The 17,958-nt window shown below is 37.7% G+C and overlaps 2 protein-coding genes across 8 annotated transcripts in view; both read right to left on the bottom strand.

Moving 5' to 3' along the window:
* Nucleotides 1-17,958, bottom strand: part of LOC131800381 (uncharacterized) — a 117,047-nt gene that overhangs the window by 84,820 nt on the left and 14,269 nt on the right. The gene's annotated exons all lie outside the window — the stretch shown is intronic.
* On the bottom strand, nt 1,719-4,484 carry LOC131806955 (uncharacterized). Its single transcript, XM_059131938.1, has one exon. It carries the CDS (start codon nt 3,842-3,844, stop codon nt 1,805-1,807), a length of 2,040 nt encoding a protein of 679 aa, XP_058987921.1. The 5' UTR covers nt 3,845-4,484; the 3' UTR covers nt 1,719-1,804.

The following is a 17,958-nucleotide window of genomic DNA, read 5'->3' as shown; positions in this document are numbered from 1 at the left end:
AAGTATATATATTCTGGATCAGCGCAAAATTCTAAGACGATCTAGCAATGTCTGTTTGTCTGTTCGTCTGTCTGTCTGTCTGTCCGTTGTAATCACGTTATCTTTTGAATGAATTGAGATAGAAGGCTAAAATTTTTAATACATGTATAGTTTACCAGTAGGCAGGTTAAGTTCGTCAATGGGCCATGTCAGTCCACGTTTTCGTATATCCCCCATATAACGGTATCTCCCGTTAGTCGGTATTTTGATGATTTCAGCAACATTATTCACCGGAATTGTTTCAAATTTGGTATATGAAATTCGTAGTAGATACTACAGCCTAAGACAGAATATTGTCTGTGCAGGTCCAGTTCTTCGCATAGGGCCCATATATCAGTACCTCTCTATATTCGTTACTTTAATGATATTAGCGACATAATTCACCGGAATTGTTTCAAATTTGGTATTTGAAGCTCGTAATGGGTACTACAGCCTATGACAGAAAATTGTCTATGCAGGTCCAGGTCTTCGTATAGCCCCTATATTCGAATTTTTGATGATTTTAGGTAAATTATTCACCGAACTTTTTAATTAAGTTTCTCATTTGAATATTGTAATGGTTTATGACAAAAGTTGCCTAAAGTTCCACGTCGTCGTATAGACCCTAAAATAACGGCTAAATTCGCTATTTTTAAGATTTTAACAGAATTTTCAACGAATTTTATTTTTTTTTTTAAATTTGCCAAAATCGTTCCAAATGGTATTCAAAGATCGGCCCGGCCGAACTTACTGTTTTTTTTTTTAAATTTTCAACTTCCTTCCAAATGGTGGAGGGTGTTAAAAGTTCGGCCTGGCCGAAATTAGTTTCTTTTTTACTTGTTATAATTGAATTAAATACTATCTGTGGTCCTTTGCTAAGTGGCTATTTAATTGGAATTTAAGTAAAAAAAGGAAGTACTCTTTCGTGACGTAATATTTCAAAATCTTCATATGTAAAAGAGCTTCGTGACCAGTGAGTAGTTGAGAACCATAAATGTTGGCAGACAAGATACGGCTGGTTATATGGAAATTCGAAGTAAAGTACCCAGAAAATGTTTAAATTTTTAAAATTTTTTAATGCGATCACTGAGGGTTTTTAGGAGATCTTCAGAACAACTTTTGAAGGCATTCTCTGTGTGGAAAACTTTTGAAAGGTGTACTCTCTATGTAGAAAGCGTTTGGAAAGTATTCTTGAAGGTCTTATATCCGTAAAAGGTCTCTGGCAAGTATTATCTTTATAGAAGACCTTTTCCGTATAAAATCGTACTTTACTATGAAGAATACCTTTAGAAAACCTTCTCTCATTAGAAGGCCTTTAAGCGGTTTGCTCTAATAGATGGTACTTTTCTGTAGAAGGCCATAGGATTGTATTTTTCTGCAGAATGCCATGGGAAGGTTTTCTCTTTTTAGAAGCTATACATAAGAGAGAGAGAGAGAGAGAGGGAAACCTTTATAAGGTCTCCTCTCTCCATGGAAGGCCTTCACAATGTCTAGACCTTTAAAAGGTCGTATCTCTGTGGAACATCTTAAGAAGTTTACCACTCTGCGGAAGGCAAACAAATAGAAGACCAGCAAATAGAATTATTTGGTGTTGTATATATACGTCTCCAATGTTGAGAATATAAGTCGTATTTATTTTCTTGCATTTAGGTAATAAAATTTTCAAATAAAGCACAATTTTTCTTAATTTATAATAATATTAGTTTAATATTATTAATTTATAATATTTGTGGCAGCCCCGTAGTTGTGACCTGAGTTCATTATGTTTCAAAGTCTTCGCTGGGCATTACTGGTTCTCATAAAAATCCACTTGATATTTATTCTCTTCCCTACGCAAACTCCACCAATATGTCAGCCATTCGGCAGCAAAGCCCATGCAACTAATGAATATCCCCACCAGCCACAAATAGAAGGCACCTTGTAGAATATCCAAATTCAGCACAACCTTCTTATGACTTTGCAACGAGGCAGAGGTGGTTGTCGTTCCACCACCACCACCACCACCCACATTCCCAGCACCATCTTCGTCGTAATACAAATCGAAATCATCATCCAAATCTTCGAAGAATTCTTCCGAATTGTGGGTATAGGTGTTCGGTTGTGACTCCAGCTGCAACCAGTGACGCATCAGACCGAATTCATGAAAAGCGCTTATTACACTCTGGAATTTATGAATGAACGGCGAACCTTTGGTCAGAATGTACGACGAGGTCAACGAACGCAGATACTCTTTGACAATGTGATATGAGGGCCGTTTCGTCACATCATTGTAGCTATGGGCCAACAGCTCCTTGGCCATTTCGTCGTGCAGCATCAGGGCCACCTCGGCATTTTTTTGCGTCACCGCAAAGGCAAATTGTTCGACGCGTATATTGGGTGGCACACGCACCCCATGGGCATTGATCCATTCGTAATATTTCGGATTCAGAGACACCTTCACCGCCTCGAAGACAATGTCAAAGGCATAGATGGGCAAATTGAGTTGTGGCAGTTGTTCAAGGCTATCGATTTCAGGTTCATAGGCAGGCTGGACAAAGTTACTCTCAACTTTGGCAAAATACATGCTGGTCAGGACATAGCTGAAGAGAATCCAGGCAATGAGGAATTGACGCAATGAACTAATGCGCGAAAACCCCTCCACTGGTTCACCAAGTTGTGTTTTCCAAAACATTTCCAGCAACTCATACCAATGCCATTTTTGTGTGACACAGCTACCGATGTGTTGGGCCGGTAGCCGGCCCACCAGATGTTGCAGCAACTTGAAGAGCAACAAAACCAAGGCGAAATGCAAGAGTAGCAAACGCCACAGGGAGTAGCTAAAGGCCTTTACGAAAATCAAATATTCCGGTCTCATTTGGGCGGCGGGTACCACCAGATAGAGAAAACGTCGCTGATAGGGATACAGCTCCTCAATGTGTTGTTTGACATGGTCCAGGGTGTAGCGTAGATTGAAACCAATGTGAGTTAGACCAGAGTGGACATCTTTCAAGGCACCCGTAAAAGTGCCATTGATCAGGGAACCATAGGTCTCATTGTCCGCTGGGGTGATATAACGGGCGGTGGCATTCAGGTATTTTACCATGGCATTGGCCACCCTGCCATCTATGCGTTTATATCCTTCCGTGGCATAGTTGGGCAGGGGTATGGCCCGCACCGGATCAATGAACATGGTAATGCGTATTTCAAAATGATGAAAATTTTTCAATTTGTCATAGAAATAATTTTGATTTTCGTCCAAAAGTTTGATGCGAAATCCCTCCGGGGAAAAAGGTTCGAAGGTGTAAACCCTCTGGGAATCCAAAATGGCCACAGCGTGCAAAATATTCTTTTGCCAAATTTGTTGGAAAAATTCATGGAGAACTTCATCAGATTTATCCTCCTCCAATAGCCACACAAAGAGATAGCGGTGTCCTGGTTTCCAACGTTGATGGGCATTGAGAAAATTGGCAACCTGTCTGGCTATAGTTCTCGTGGCTATGAAATAGATGTTCAAACTTCCCATCAGTCGTTCCGGTTCCATGGCATATGAATGTAAATTTCTTATTGTCAAGGGGAATTCCGTCATGCATTGATGCAAGGCATCCACATTGATGCGCCTGTAAATAGTTTCCATGTGCTCTCGGGTAGGATTCCGATAGAGAATATTAATTTTGGCATCACGTTGCTGCACCACATCGCAGATTTTCAAGGCAAATTTTAGTTTTTCTTCCTCTTGTAGACCGCTGTCAAAATTGTCATTATTTTCTATTTTCCAAAGAGAAGTTGCACCGATTCTTAACCATGTCGAAAAAAGACCGATGATTAATCCGATTTGATGATTTTTCATATTCAAAATCTCTCCGCTAACTGTGTTACAAGGTGGTGGTTGAATTCATTCATATAGTTGTTGTTCGACAACTTGTTGCATGTCATCCAACAATTTGTCGCATTCATTAGAACTTGTCCATTGTTTGCTTAACATTGTGTAAGAATTATTAGGGCGACTGTGGTATTTTTCGTTTACTTAATAAAACATAAATATTTATGGTCCTCCGTTAATTTTTGTGGGGGGTCGAGGAGCAGTCGTTCAGACAATGTTGTCTTTGGTTGTACATAGTTGTTTTGGGTAAAAAAAGAAACCGAGCTTGGATACCATTGTTAAATATCAAAATAATAATTTTTGTGAATTTTTTGGGAGAGAAACCCTCTTTATCCGACTTTGGCAAAATATTAACCCATGTTAGATCTGGACAGTAAATAAAGGTAACATTATTTTCGACCGTTGTCCATCCAACATTGAGGCAAATATTTTTATCACATGGAATGGAAATAGAGATTTCTTATCCATGGTGACATATAGTGAAATGTGATGTACAATATTTTTCCCTTTGTCGTCACTTTTTCACATTTGTTGTTTCTTCCAGATTTTTGCATAATCTCACTCATAAAGTACGGATTTAACAATAAGGTATGATTTAAACGTTTTATGTATTCAGACAATAGTAGAATTTTATATTTCGTACTGCTACGATCCCGTTTTATATGGTTTTATCGATATTTTGAAAATAGGCCAAATGCAGCCCTTTGTTAGAGGGTTCAAATCAACGACCTCGTATAACGATTAATCCTCGTATTGTTACCAAAAATCAAAGAATTCCAAGGAATCTTAATGCGATAATTCCAAAAAAATAAGAGGGGGAAACTTACACGCTCGATTTAGGTTATTTTACGATGTAAACTTATATGTGCCATTTAATTTTTGCTCTACTTTGATAATCTGCTAATCTTCTGTGTTGCACAGTGCTATTAACATTTTTGACCCTCAGTGGGAAAGGAACCAAATGGAATGGACCGTTATTGTAGATTTTTGGATTTGAGCTAAGTTATACTACCCAGAATGATAGCACTGTGCAACAACGAAATTGAGGGGAGTGTTGGTAAATTCTATGTGGGGGTGATAGATCAAAACCACAAAGGAATGATACTCTACCCGCAAAGTAGCCCGTATAAAATTTGTTAGCCAAATCGATTGGAAAATGTGGTCCCGACCATCGAAATCGGTAAATTCAGAAAATACCTCTATATGGAAGCTAATCCGAAACATTGAAAATTTTCTGCGAAGAGGTTTCCCTTAGAAATAATGCCAAAAAGATAGATGCCAAAAAAACCAAATCAATTGAAAAATGATACCAAGACCCCGGAAATAGCTGAAATCAGGAGAAACCTTTATATGAGGGTTATACCAAAAACATGGGGCTATATTGACATTTTTTTTTTTTTTTGCAAGGATTGTTTCTTTTTACTGAGAACTCATATTAACAAAATTTGCCGAAATTAAATGAATCAAGTTAAAAAGTATCAGTCGGTATCAGCCGACAGATGTATAACCTCCATCCATGTATTCCATCTTAACAGCAGACCTTGGGTTAATAATTTTATTAGGATGTGTGAAATTTTACATCACATTTTATAAATATTCAACATTTTGACAGTTTGTGTGGGAGGTACTTGATGAAGTGGACCGGTACTGTCCATTTTTGCTACTGATTTGCAAAGTTTGAGCAAATTCGGATCATCCTTTCTCATTCTGTACCGACAATATATATTTCTAAAATATCGACCTTTTGTGGGGAAGGTACCAGAAGGAGTGGACCGATCTATTCCATCTTAAGACCAGACCTTGGGTTACCAAAAAATAATTGGATGTGTGAAATTTAAAGACAATCCGACACATTTTATAAGAGTTATAATTATTCAAAATGTTGACCTTTTGTGGGGGAGGTACTTGATGGAGTGGACCGATACTGCTCATTTTCGTACTTGACCTAGCACTGATGCAAATATTAGGATTTGCAAAGTTGGAGCAAAATCGAATTATCGTTCCTCTTTCTATGCGGAAAATATATTTTTTTAAAATTTCAACCTTTTGTGGGTGAGGTACCAGAAGGAATGGCCCGATATATTCCATCTTAACACCAGACCTTGGGTTAATAAAAATATTGTGATGTGTATAATATGAAGACAATCAGACTGTTATTTCACATTTTATAAGAGTTGTAATTATTCAAAATGTTGACCCTTTGTGGGGGGCCGATATTGTCCATTTTCGCACATGACACAGCACTGATGCAAATGTAACGATTCGCAACGTTTGAGCAAATTATTCTTTCTTATTCTGTGCAGTGTTTTTTTTTTTTTTTTTTTTTTTTTTTTTTGGACCGTGGAAGTGGGCCGATATTGCCCATCTCCAAACTTGATCTAAGTTTCATAATAATATTACGATGTACCAAGTTTGGAACAAATCGAATATTTCCTTTAAGAGTTATCGTGTGGACCAGCCAGCCAGACAGACGGAAGGGAGGACAGACATAGCTAGATCGACTCCAAATGTCCTGAAACGGATTTGGTCCCAAGAAACCTAGGGTCTAAAACCATTATTTCGATGAGACACGTTGTGGTCGTATCAAATGATATATACCCTCCCTAGCCATATGGTTGAGGGTATAAAAATATGTAAAAAATACTTCAAATCGGGGTATACCCCTACATATGGTCTATACGAAAACGTGGACCGGCTTGGCCAATATTTTGTACAAATGATTCTACATGTAACCCATAAATCTATATCAAATATGAAAGGTATATCTAAAACGTTAAAGGTAATTTGTGTATGGTTAAGCTTATATATACAGGGTGAGATACAAAAAAACTGTCAAACGCCATAATTTTTACATTTTTTTTTTTGAATTTTATTGAATGAAATGAAAGCAAAAAATGTCTGAAATAGCAACAAATTTTAGATTTAGATTTGTTCGAATTGGTCACCTTTTGCACGAATTATGGCCTTCAAACGGCCATAATGTGGTATTTTGGACCATTCCCGGCGAAGGGCTTTTTAGAGGTAGTCGAAACTTTGGTATTGTTTAGTGCCAACTTTGCTTTCCAAAATACTCCAGACACAATAGTCCGACGGAGTGGTGTCTGGAGATTTTGGTAGCCATTGTGCGCTGGAAATGAAGCGAGGAACCTCATTTTGTAACCATTCTTGGGTAGCGCGTGCTGAGCCCTGTTGGAATGTCAAAGGTCTGCGGCCGAAATGTTTGCGTGCCCAAGGCTTTAATACAACCTCCAGAATATTTTCGCGATAATATTCGGCATTTATTCAAATGCCACAGTCGATTAATACGAGCAAAGAGTGGCCATCGGCTGGTCTGGCGGCCCACACCATCACCATGGCCGGCGCTTGAGTTCTGGTGGCCAGCCAAAGGTGCATATTTTCAGCTGACCTCTTTGGCAAGTAACCACGATCATTTTGCTTGTTTACAAACTGCTTGGCAACGAATGATTTCTCATCGGAGAAAACCAAATTCGGCAGTTCACAACTTTCGGTCAAGCGAAACAACTCTTTACCTCTTTTTGTCTATTTTCTTTCTGTTGCGGTGTAAGTTCTTGCACTTTTTGGAATTTCAATGGCTTTACCCCGAGCTCATTTTCAATATTTGCCAAATGGAATATTACGATACGTTCAGCTCACAAGCCATTTTTCGGCCACTGCGACGCTGGGTTCGATCAAGTCGCTTCTTTACTTTTCGAACCATTTCTGCTGATGTTGCTGTTCCATCCTCTTACTTGACGTTGGACTACGATAGCATTATCACGGTGACAAGTGATGGTACGAGACACAAGAGATTTATTCACATTTAATTGCTTGAGTGCTCTAACGGTAGCCACTTGTGGTTTTCCAGCCAAATATAAAGAAATCACATTATTACGCTTTTCCAGAAAAAAGCTATTCGTGATGGAAGAATAACTTTTTTCTGGAAAATTCTCACCAAAATGCTTTTGTATGCCTGTAAACAATATAATGAGCTGTAACTGGAATAATTTTAACAGCAGTCAGACGAGTGACTTAGAAATGACAGCAGTCTGAAGTTGGTTGCAGTTTTTTCATCTCACCCTGTATTTTGTACAAATTATTCTACATGTAACCCATAAGTCTATATCAAATATAAAAGGTCTATTTTACATTTTAAGGCCCTTTGTGTATGGTTAAGCCTACTTACAGAATGGACCCTAAAAAATGTTGGCATGGGATCCAAAGATATTTTGGAATTTTGATCTATAATTTTATATATTGAATACCATCACCCTCACTTTGAATTTCCCACCTCCCAGACCATGACCCGAAAATTTCCGATAGATTATCTTGGATATGAAAATCTATAAAAAAATGGTAACTTCTGCAGCTTTCCCCTCTTCTTACTACCCTTCTCGTCCATGTATTATTTTTTTACCAGCAACAATATACACATATGTTATTTAAACATTATGATTTTCTACACATTCCAATGGATTGATGTCAATGGGATAATGTAAATGTAATGAATAGGCTTTCTATCCTCTCCACCCTTGCCAAACAATATATTAACCCTGCCACCGGGTGTGAACAATCTCAATTTTATGGCACCCTACATGACATCATAAAATCACTTTCGTTTTGGAGAATCATCAATAAGCTGACCGCCCCCCAAAAAAGCACCCAATAAACCAAATATTCCCATCTCAATAAAGATGTGTGAATATGTGCTACTGCACAGTGGGACAAAAAATACGTTATGATCCATATTATTTAAGGTGGCAATGACCGACATGCTTTACAATTTCCATTTCAAAATGTATTCCAATGTGAATTTTCGCGCATGAGGTTGTATGGTGGGAAAGGGGACGATGCCATAAAGCTGTCAGCTTCTAAATTTAAACTCATTGATTGTTTTTCAATCAAATTGATTTGTTAGAATGGGGCAAAAAATACAATGAGCTATTCTTTTGCACATTGACAGCCACCCAAAAATGGGGAGGGGGATTACATTTTTGGTTACAATTAAATATGTATTTTAAAGATACATAGTAGAACACAAAAAAAAATAGATAGCACATTACATTTGCATTAAATGCACATGGTTTTATGAGAGCACGCACATCACCACTTCTAGTCGGAGGTTAGTTAAGAGAACACGCACACACACACATACATGCACACGCCGAAAATATGGAACATTACTGCATGGAAAATATGCGAAATGTATGTCACTGGGTTACACGCCCATCTATCTATCTATCCGCCACCATCCTCCATCGTTCTCATCATCTCCGCAACTAGAATCCATAAGCAATGAACAAATATTGTTCTTCGACCAAAATTATATTTGTTCACTCATTAAAGTGTCTATCTCTCGTCCGTCGTCTTCTTTGTCGCCGAGTTTTTCAATTGACGTGGAAATGGGATTTTTGAATTGTTTTGTTTTTTGTCAATTTAAGTGGGTTCTTAGTTCCTTAAATTATTATTTTTATACCCTCAGCCATATGGCTATAGAGCGTGTATATAATTTTACACGGCCAAAACGTGCCTCCTCGAAATAACGGTTCTAGACCCTAGGTCTCTTTGGGACATATCCGTTTCAGGACCTGTGTGTTGTTTTATGTGAGCACCTAACTTGCAGTCTATCTCACAGAGGTCTTAGCACCGGGAGAATACAATACGTCTACCAACGTCCCCACAAAAGTGAGTACCAATTCGCTCGCACATTATTTGGACGCGGTCGCCTTTTTGGTTAGGAGCGGAGTCTATCTAAACTCCTGCTTTTCTGTGGGTAAGGCTCTCGGTTGATAATGCAACTCCACATTCGAGTAACACACTCTCCCCGCGATTTGGGTTTAAATCACAGCCACCGCGTCCGTTTCAGGACATTTGGAATCGATCTAGCAATATCCATCCGTCCATCTTTCTGTCTGTTTTTCTGGCTGATGCACAGGATAACTCTCGAAGGGTACATCGTAATCCTCTCCTTCTTGTACTTTTCCCACAAAAGATCAACATTTTCAAGAGAGGGTATAAAAAATTTGCTCCAACTTTAAAAATCCTAATATTTGCATCAATGGTAGCTCAGTTGAGAAAATGGACCATATCGGTCCACTGCGTACCTATCCCACAAAGGCTCAACATTTTGAATAATTATAACTCTTATAAAATGTGATGTAAGAGTCCGATTGTCCTCAAATTACACACATCACAATAATATTTTTAACCCAAGGTGTGCTGTGAAGATAGGATATATCGGTTCATTTCTTCCGGTACCTTCCACACAAAGGGTCAAAATTTTGAATATCCATAAAGCTCATGCAACGCAAATTTAACATCCGATTCCATTCAGACTTGGCACATCTCATTATATCTATCAACACAAGATCTGTTGTAAAGATGGTAGAGATCGAACAATCTGGTACCTCCCCCACAAAGAGTCAAAATTTTGAATAATCAAAACGATTATAAAATCCGAAATAAGCATGCGGTTCTCTCCATATTTCACACATTCTATTATTTCTATCAACATAAGATGTGGTGATACCAACATAAGATGGGATATATCAATCCACTACTTTGGCACCTCCCACAACAAAGAGTCAACATTTTGAATATCCGTGAAGCTTACAGGGTGAGATGAAAACCGACTTAAGACTGCTGTCATTTCTAAGCCAATCGTCCGACAGCTGTTAAAATTATTCCAGTGACAGTTCATTACATTGTTTACAAGCGAACAAAATCATTTTGGTAAGAATTTTCCAGAAAAAAGTTATTCGTGATGGAATTCAAGCGTGATAGTGTGATTTCTTTATATTTGGCTGGAAAACCATCACCACAAGTGGCTATCCTTAGAGCACTCCAGCATTTAAATGTAAATAAACCTTTTGTGTCTCGTACCATCGCTCGTTACCGTGATACTGGTAGTGTAGCCCGACATCAAGGAAGTAGACGGAAGAAAACAACAACATCAGCAGGAATGGTTCGAAAAGTAAAGAAGCGACTTGATCGAAATCTGCGTCGTAGTGGGCGAAAAATGGCTCGTGAGCTGAACATATCGCAATATTCCATTCGGCAAATATTGAAAAATGAGGTCGGGGTAAAGCCATTGAAGTTCCAAAAAGTGCAAGAACTTACAACGCAGCAGGAAGAAAATAGACTCAAAAGTGGTAATGAGGTGCTTCGCTTGTTTCGCCGAAAGTGGTGAACTGCCGATTTTGGTTTTCTCCGATGAGAAAACATTCGTTGTCCAGTAGTTTGTAAACAAACAATATGATCGTATTTTTGAGTTTTGCCTTGTTAAGGCGAAGATCATATGTTTTTATGATTTATGTGTTTGTTTTCTCTTTCGAGACGAGCTTAATGATCTGAAATTTGCAGTGAAAAGGAAAGCCAGATAGACACTATCACACACTCACCACTATGCGACGCGTTTCGCCGTTGGTTAAGCGGCTCATCAGGCATATTTGGTGTGGATGATGGCTTACAAGGGCCGTTCTCTGGAAAGTAGTATATATTTCGAACTTATTGCAAATTAGCATATGCGAATTATACACTAGAAACTCTCCAGGTTCGACTCAAGTTCTATTAGCAGATCTTTTTCACAGCAAAGTTTTGTTTTTTTCGTCGTATTTACTTGCCAAAGAGGTCAGCTGAAAATGTGCACCTTCGGTTGGCCACCAGAACTCAAGCGCCGGCCATAGTGATGGTGTGGGCCGCCATAACAGCCGATGGTCGCTCTCCTCTCTTATTAATCGACCGTAGCATCAGAAAAAATGCCGAATATGATCGCAGAAATATTCTGGAGGGTGTATTAAAGCTTTGAACAGATCTTGGACATTCCAACAGGACTCAGCACCATCGCACTCAGCACGCGCCACCCAAGAATGGTTACAAAATGAGGTTCCTAGCTTCAATTCCAGCGCACAATGGCCACCAAAATCTCCGGATACCAATCCGGTGGACTATTGTGTCTGGAGTATTTTGGAAAGCAAGGTTGGCACTAAAAAATACCCAAGTGTCGACCACCTCAAACAACCGCTTCGCCGGGAATGGGCAACAATGCCGCAGAGCAACATTCGCGCAGTGTGTAACGGCCGTTTGAAGGCCATAATTCGTGCCAATGGTGACCAATTCGAACAACTCTAAACTTATTCCAAAATTTGATGCTATTTCCGACATTTGTTGCTTTCATTCAATAAAATTTAAAAAAAATGTAAAAATTATGGCGTTTGACTTTGCTGCAGTTTCTTATCTCACCCTGTATAGTATTATTTAGTACTTTTCGGGCACTTTTACTACATATTTCTTAAACCATACCCTTTATCACAAACCTACCACCAACACGGATCCCAATACCAACATTTCAAATTACCAGCTTTTTCGGTTCACCCAAATTCAGTACCAGTATTTCCAGAACCAAAACATACTTTCCAACCTTGATTCATATACCAAATTATAGAATTTCCAAAAACCCTAATGCCAAATTGCGCCCAGTTTCAGATATTTGAAAGTTTTCGACCACCTATTCCAGCAGAGTTAGCTGTAATTTCAAGTATTTCAAATTTCATAATATTTCAAAATCAGTCCATGTTTTGGGTGTAGCACCCGTATAACCTTACCACGACCGATTTTAGGTATTTTACAGGTTTTGACCACACTTAGCAGAGGAATCCACTCTAAATTGTGATCATCATCAAGTACGCCAACTATGTTGAAAACATCGTATTCGGCCCAAATCTAATATATCAACCCATTTCCTACCACCAGAATTCAGGTACATAAATTGCCAAATTTTTTGGTATAGCCATCATATAACAGTTCCGCCCAATATATGAAAAGTTATGACCCTGTTCCCGCCATAAGTGGCTATAATTTGATATTTGGGGTATTAATTGGTATTGAAAAATCGACATTTATTTAAGTTTTGGAATGGCCCCCTATTTTAAGGGTTTAAGAATACCTCTCATAATATTATGATTTTTTAGGGATATCACTACATTAAAAAATATTTACAATCGCTAATTTAACTTCTTAATGGATTAATAGAAAAGGTTCGCTACAGGTGGATGTTACGATATATTTATCATAATACGCTGCCACCAGACATTCGACATTTTTGGGGATTCAAAGCCATGATCTTTGGCCTTTTCACTTGTAGATCTTTTTAACAATCTCCCCTAATAACAAACTTCCAATTTAAAGACCAAGTCCTTAAATGCATTAAGCAAAACACAAAAGAGCCTATTTTTACTCAAACAATGTAGATTTTCCCTGCCTCGGAAACGCATTTACCAAATTTGGCAATACATTGGCTCTCTCACAAAATACTCAAAGGATATGTTCTACATTTTCCTCATGTTATAGCATCGTCTTATTCATTTTTTTTTTTGTTGTTGTATTATTTATTTACAAAATTTCACGTGAAATCACAAGTTCTCATTCGAAAATAGTTTATTTGTTTGTTTTGTTGATTTTTTTTTGAGGTTGCTTCTAATCCAAAGTCAAATAGATTTAATGGTCTTGTGAACAAATGATATTGAAAATTGACAAGATGAATAAATGGGCGAGTGTGTTTGAGTGTCTGCTTGTATCAATACAAATATATATTGGGGTGTATAGAAAGCATTTGAAGTTTCGGAGATTTAAAGAAAATATTCTTTGAGAGAATACTTGAAATTATTTTTATTCACATTACACCCCATTACACATTTGTATACACACACACACGTACATTGGAAATCTATTTCCGTTTGAATTGCTATTTTTATAAAACACAATAAAACAATAGCAAATACAATAGCAACGGCAACAGAAAACATTGTCATTTCCTCTGTAAAAAAAGCAAACAATTGCCAAGTATTTTAGTTTTTCGTATTTGTATGAGTGTGTGTGTGTGTGTGTTGGTGTGTGTGTCGTCTGCTGATTGTCTTTTGTGGTAATTGATTTCGTCATTTGGTATTAACCTTTCTCAAATCTCTAAAAAAACAAAAATCTCAAATAAAAAAAAAACGATTTCGATTTATTTGAGAATCAAGGGAAATTGTTTTATTTGATTTTGAATTTTTTTGTTTTATTTTTTCTTGGTTGGTAGGGAAAACTTCTCTGAACTATTTTTGTTTCTTTCTTTTCCTTTTCATTGAAAAATTGCTACATTTGTTGGCTGACTGTTGCTGAGCACAAAAATACATTTGCTCTCTCTCTCTCTCACTCGCGTTGACGTCTTGTTCGAGTTCATGTGATTTTTCCAAATGCAAACGCAAGACAGTGGTTTGTATTGGCACAGAATTTTCGCACAAGAAAATGAAAACAAAAAAGCCAGTAAGGAAAAGTCAAGAGTCGGGGCCCCACACCGCTATGCACATTTAGTAGAGCTCCCACAAAAAAAAAAAAATATTTGAAGTAGATCATACCTCCTACCAGCCTTTGGCTTTAGAACAGTTATAATTTGGTTCCAGAGGGAACGAATATATGGGAGGCATATCCAATTCTGAATCGATTTTCACTAAATTTGACGAAAACATTAATATTTCATACCAAAAAAATATATATATCGGGGCCGAGTTCAGACACAAAACGGACACGTAAGTCCCGAAATTCGGTACATTTTGACTGATATTAGCCATTATTTGCACAATAAACCTGAGATCGGATTAAGGATATATATGTGAGCTATATCCAAATCATAGCCCATCTCAACAAAATTTGGCAATGGTATTTCCGAGCTCTATAAGATATCTGATACCAAATAGCATTGTTGTCGAATGTATATTACGAATGTGAAGGACTTAAACACCAAATCGGCTGAAAGATGGACCGATTTTCGCTAAATTGGATGTACTAGCTTCTGGACTGAATTCGGTCGGACGTACCAAAATTCAGGTCATTTGGACTGATATTGGCCATTTGGTGCACAAATAACCCGAAATCGGATTGAGGATATATATGGGAGCTATATCCAAATCTTAGCCGATCTCGATAAAGAGATATATACAGAGGTACTTCTGGGCTGTATCTGATATCTGGTGTCAAATATCATTGTTGTCGAATGCATATTACGAATGTGAGGGTCTTAAACATTAAATCGGATTAAACATATATATGGGAGTTAAAGCTTTATCTGAACCGATTCTGAACCTAAGATATATATGCGAGGTATATCCAAATTTGAACCGATCTTGATAACATTTGGTAGAGGTATTTATGGGATGTATCTGATACCTGGTACCAAATATCATCCTTGTGGAGCGCATATTACGAATGTGAGGGCCTTAAAGCCCCAAATCGGATGAAATATATATATATGGGAACTATAGCTATATCTGAACCGATTTTCAACAAATTTTATGTACTTGCTTTTAGACTGAATTCGGTCGGATGTGTTTAGGTCATTTGGACTTATATCGGCCATTTGGTGCACAATTAACCCCGAAATCAGTTGAAGATATATGAGAGCTATATCTAAATCTGATCCGATACAGAATACATGGACAACGGACTGACATGCAAAAATCGACTCAGAAAGTGATTCTATGAGGATCCTCAAAAGTAACTATGAGCCCATCTCGCTTCCCTCTCCATGTTAGAAACAAATGCACAAAGACACCTTTACCACTGTGTGGTGTAGGATATAAAGACGAGCGAGATGAAACGGAGTAAATGGATCCGACCGAGAGATGTCGAGAATTCGAATAATTCAATTCAAAATATTAAGGTTGCTGGAGGATTTTCCCGAAAACACTCCCGGAAGGACAACTTTTCTTTGAGTGACACAGAGAGCAAGTACCATAGGGGACTCTATGAGAGATTCAACTATCCTTCTTTAGGTGACGTAATGACATTTAGGCTTAATCAATGCCAAAAGACTAAAGACTTAATCAATGCTAAAAGTATTAAAATTTGGGACCCTTTGTGGCTGGGGTACCAAATATCCTTTATCTTCACAACCTATCTTGTGTTAGCAAAAATGTTTGTATGTGTGAAATATGATTGGATGCTTATTTGAATTTGAAGAGAACCGGATGTTTATTTCGGACTTAACAATAGTTTTGGTTATTCCAAACTTTGACCCTTTGAGCCTCCCCCTCAAAGGGTCCTATTCCTACCATCTTTAAAACAGATCTTGCGTTGATGGAAATGATGTGCCACGCCTGAATGGAATCAGATCTTAATTTCGTTTTTTATGAGCTTCATGAATATTCCAAATTTTAACCCTTTGTGGGGGAGTTACCAGAAGAAGTGGACTGATATATCCCATTTTCACACCAGACCTTGCGTTGATAAAAATATTGTGATATGTGAAAAGAACCGGATGCGTATTTCGGATTTTATAATCGTTTTTGGTTATTCAAAACTTTGACATTTTTAGGGGTGGTACCAGAAGGAATGGTCCGATCCCTAGATCTTGTGTTGATGGAAATATTAAGACCCACCAAGTGTGAAGGGAATCGGATGTTAATTACGCGTTTTATGAACTTCATTCTCTTTGTGGGGGGCGTACCCGAAAAGTGGACCGATATATCCCATCTTCCCAGCCGATCTTGTGTTAGTAGAAATAATAGGATGTGTGAAATATGAAGAGAACAGGATGCTTATTTCGGATTTTAAAATAGTTTTGATTATTCAAAACTTTGACTCTTTGTGGGGATGGTTCTGAAAGAAATGATCCGATCTCTACCATCTTTATGACATATCTTGTGTTGATGGAAATATTGAGATGTGCCAAGTCTGAATGGAATCGGATGTTAATTTCGTGTTTTACGAGTTTCATGAATATTCAAAATTTTGACCCTTTGTGGGGGAGGTACCAGAAGTAGTGGACCGATATATTCCATCTTATCACCAGACCTTGGGTAAATAAAATTATTGGGATGTGTGAAATTTGAAGACAATCGGACTCGTACATCACATTTTAAAAGTGTTTTAATTATTCAAGACTTTGACCCTTTGTGGGGTAAGTAGTTGATGGAGTGGAACGATATTATCCATTTTTTACACCCAACCGAGAACTAAGGCAAATATTAGGATTTGCAAAGTTGGAGCAAAATCGGATTTTCGTTTCTCTTTCTGGACAGAAAATATATATATTTTGAAAATTTCTACCTTTTGTGCGGGAGGTACCTGAAGGAGTAGACCGATATATAAATCTTAACACCACATTTTGGGTTAATAAAAAAAATTGGGATGTGTGAAATTTGAAGACAATCGGATACTTACATCACATTTTATAAGTGTTGTAATTATTCAAAATTTTGACCCTTTGTGGGGGAGGTACTTGATGGAGTGGACCAATATTATCCATTTTCGCACCTGACCTAGCACTGATGCAAATACAAGGATTTGGAAAGTAGTACCAAATATCCTTTCTTTTTCTGTGCAATATTTTATTTTCTTTAAATATCGACCATTTGTGGGGTAGGTTTCAAAAGAGTGGACCGATTTTGCCCATTTCCGAACTCGATCTAAGTTTGACAATAATATTAAAATGTTAAGATGTACAGCCAGCCATACAGATGGACGGACGGACAGACATCGCTAGATCTACACCAAATGTTCCGAAACGGACTTGGTCCAAAGAGACCTAAGATCTAAAACCGTTATTTCGATCAGTCACGTTTTGGCCGTAACAAATGATATATATCCTCTCTAGCCACATATCTGAGGGTATAAATATATCTACTGAAACTTATTGTAAAATTTTGAGAATATTTCAATAATATTGACTTAAATATTATGGGCATGAATTTTTCTGTGTTCTGGGACCCGATATAGCTTCCTAAAAAGGTCTATAAAAATTCCACTACTCCAAATATTTTTTTCTCCAAATCACTGTCGGAGGCCAATGAATGAGGAGTTGGGCCTAGCTGCTGGCAACACAAGTGCATTTTCAGCCAGTGTCGTATCGCGAATAGGCAGAAGATGGAGAATTTGAAATAAAGCCAACAATTGTTGCAATTGCAACTCATGTTGTTGTGTGTTTCCTGTTAAGGCAAATGCTGTGTTGTGCCATAGACAACACTTCATTGTGGCAGCATAGTTTTCTTGTGCCGGCCTCTAAGAAAAAATATATTTTTTTCTTTTTTTCACATTTCTTCTCTTTAGAC

Source organism: Musca domestica, unplaced genomic scaffold, assembly GCF_030504385.1.
Source record: "Musca domestica strain aabys unplaced genomic scaffold, Musca_domestica.polishedcontigs.V.1.1 90, whole genome shotgun sequence".
NCBI lineage: Eukaryota > Metazoa > Arthropoda > Insecta > Diptera > Muscidae > Musca > Musca domestica.
Note: the sequence above shows the minus strand (reverse complement) of the source record. Positions and strands in the feature narration are given on the sequence as shown.

Bases quoted from the DNA above. Each gene is read 5' to 3' on its own strand.
- LOC131806955 (XM_059131938.1), bottom strand. From the start codon at position 3,844: ATGAAAAATCATCAAATCGGATTAATCATCGGTCTTTTTTCGACATGG.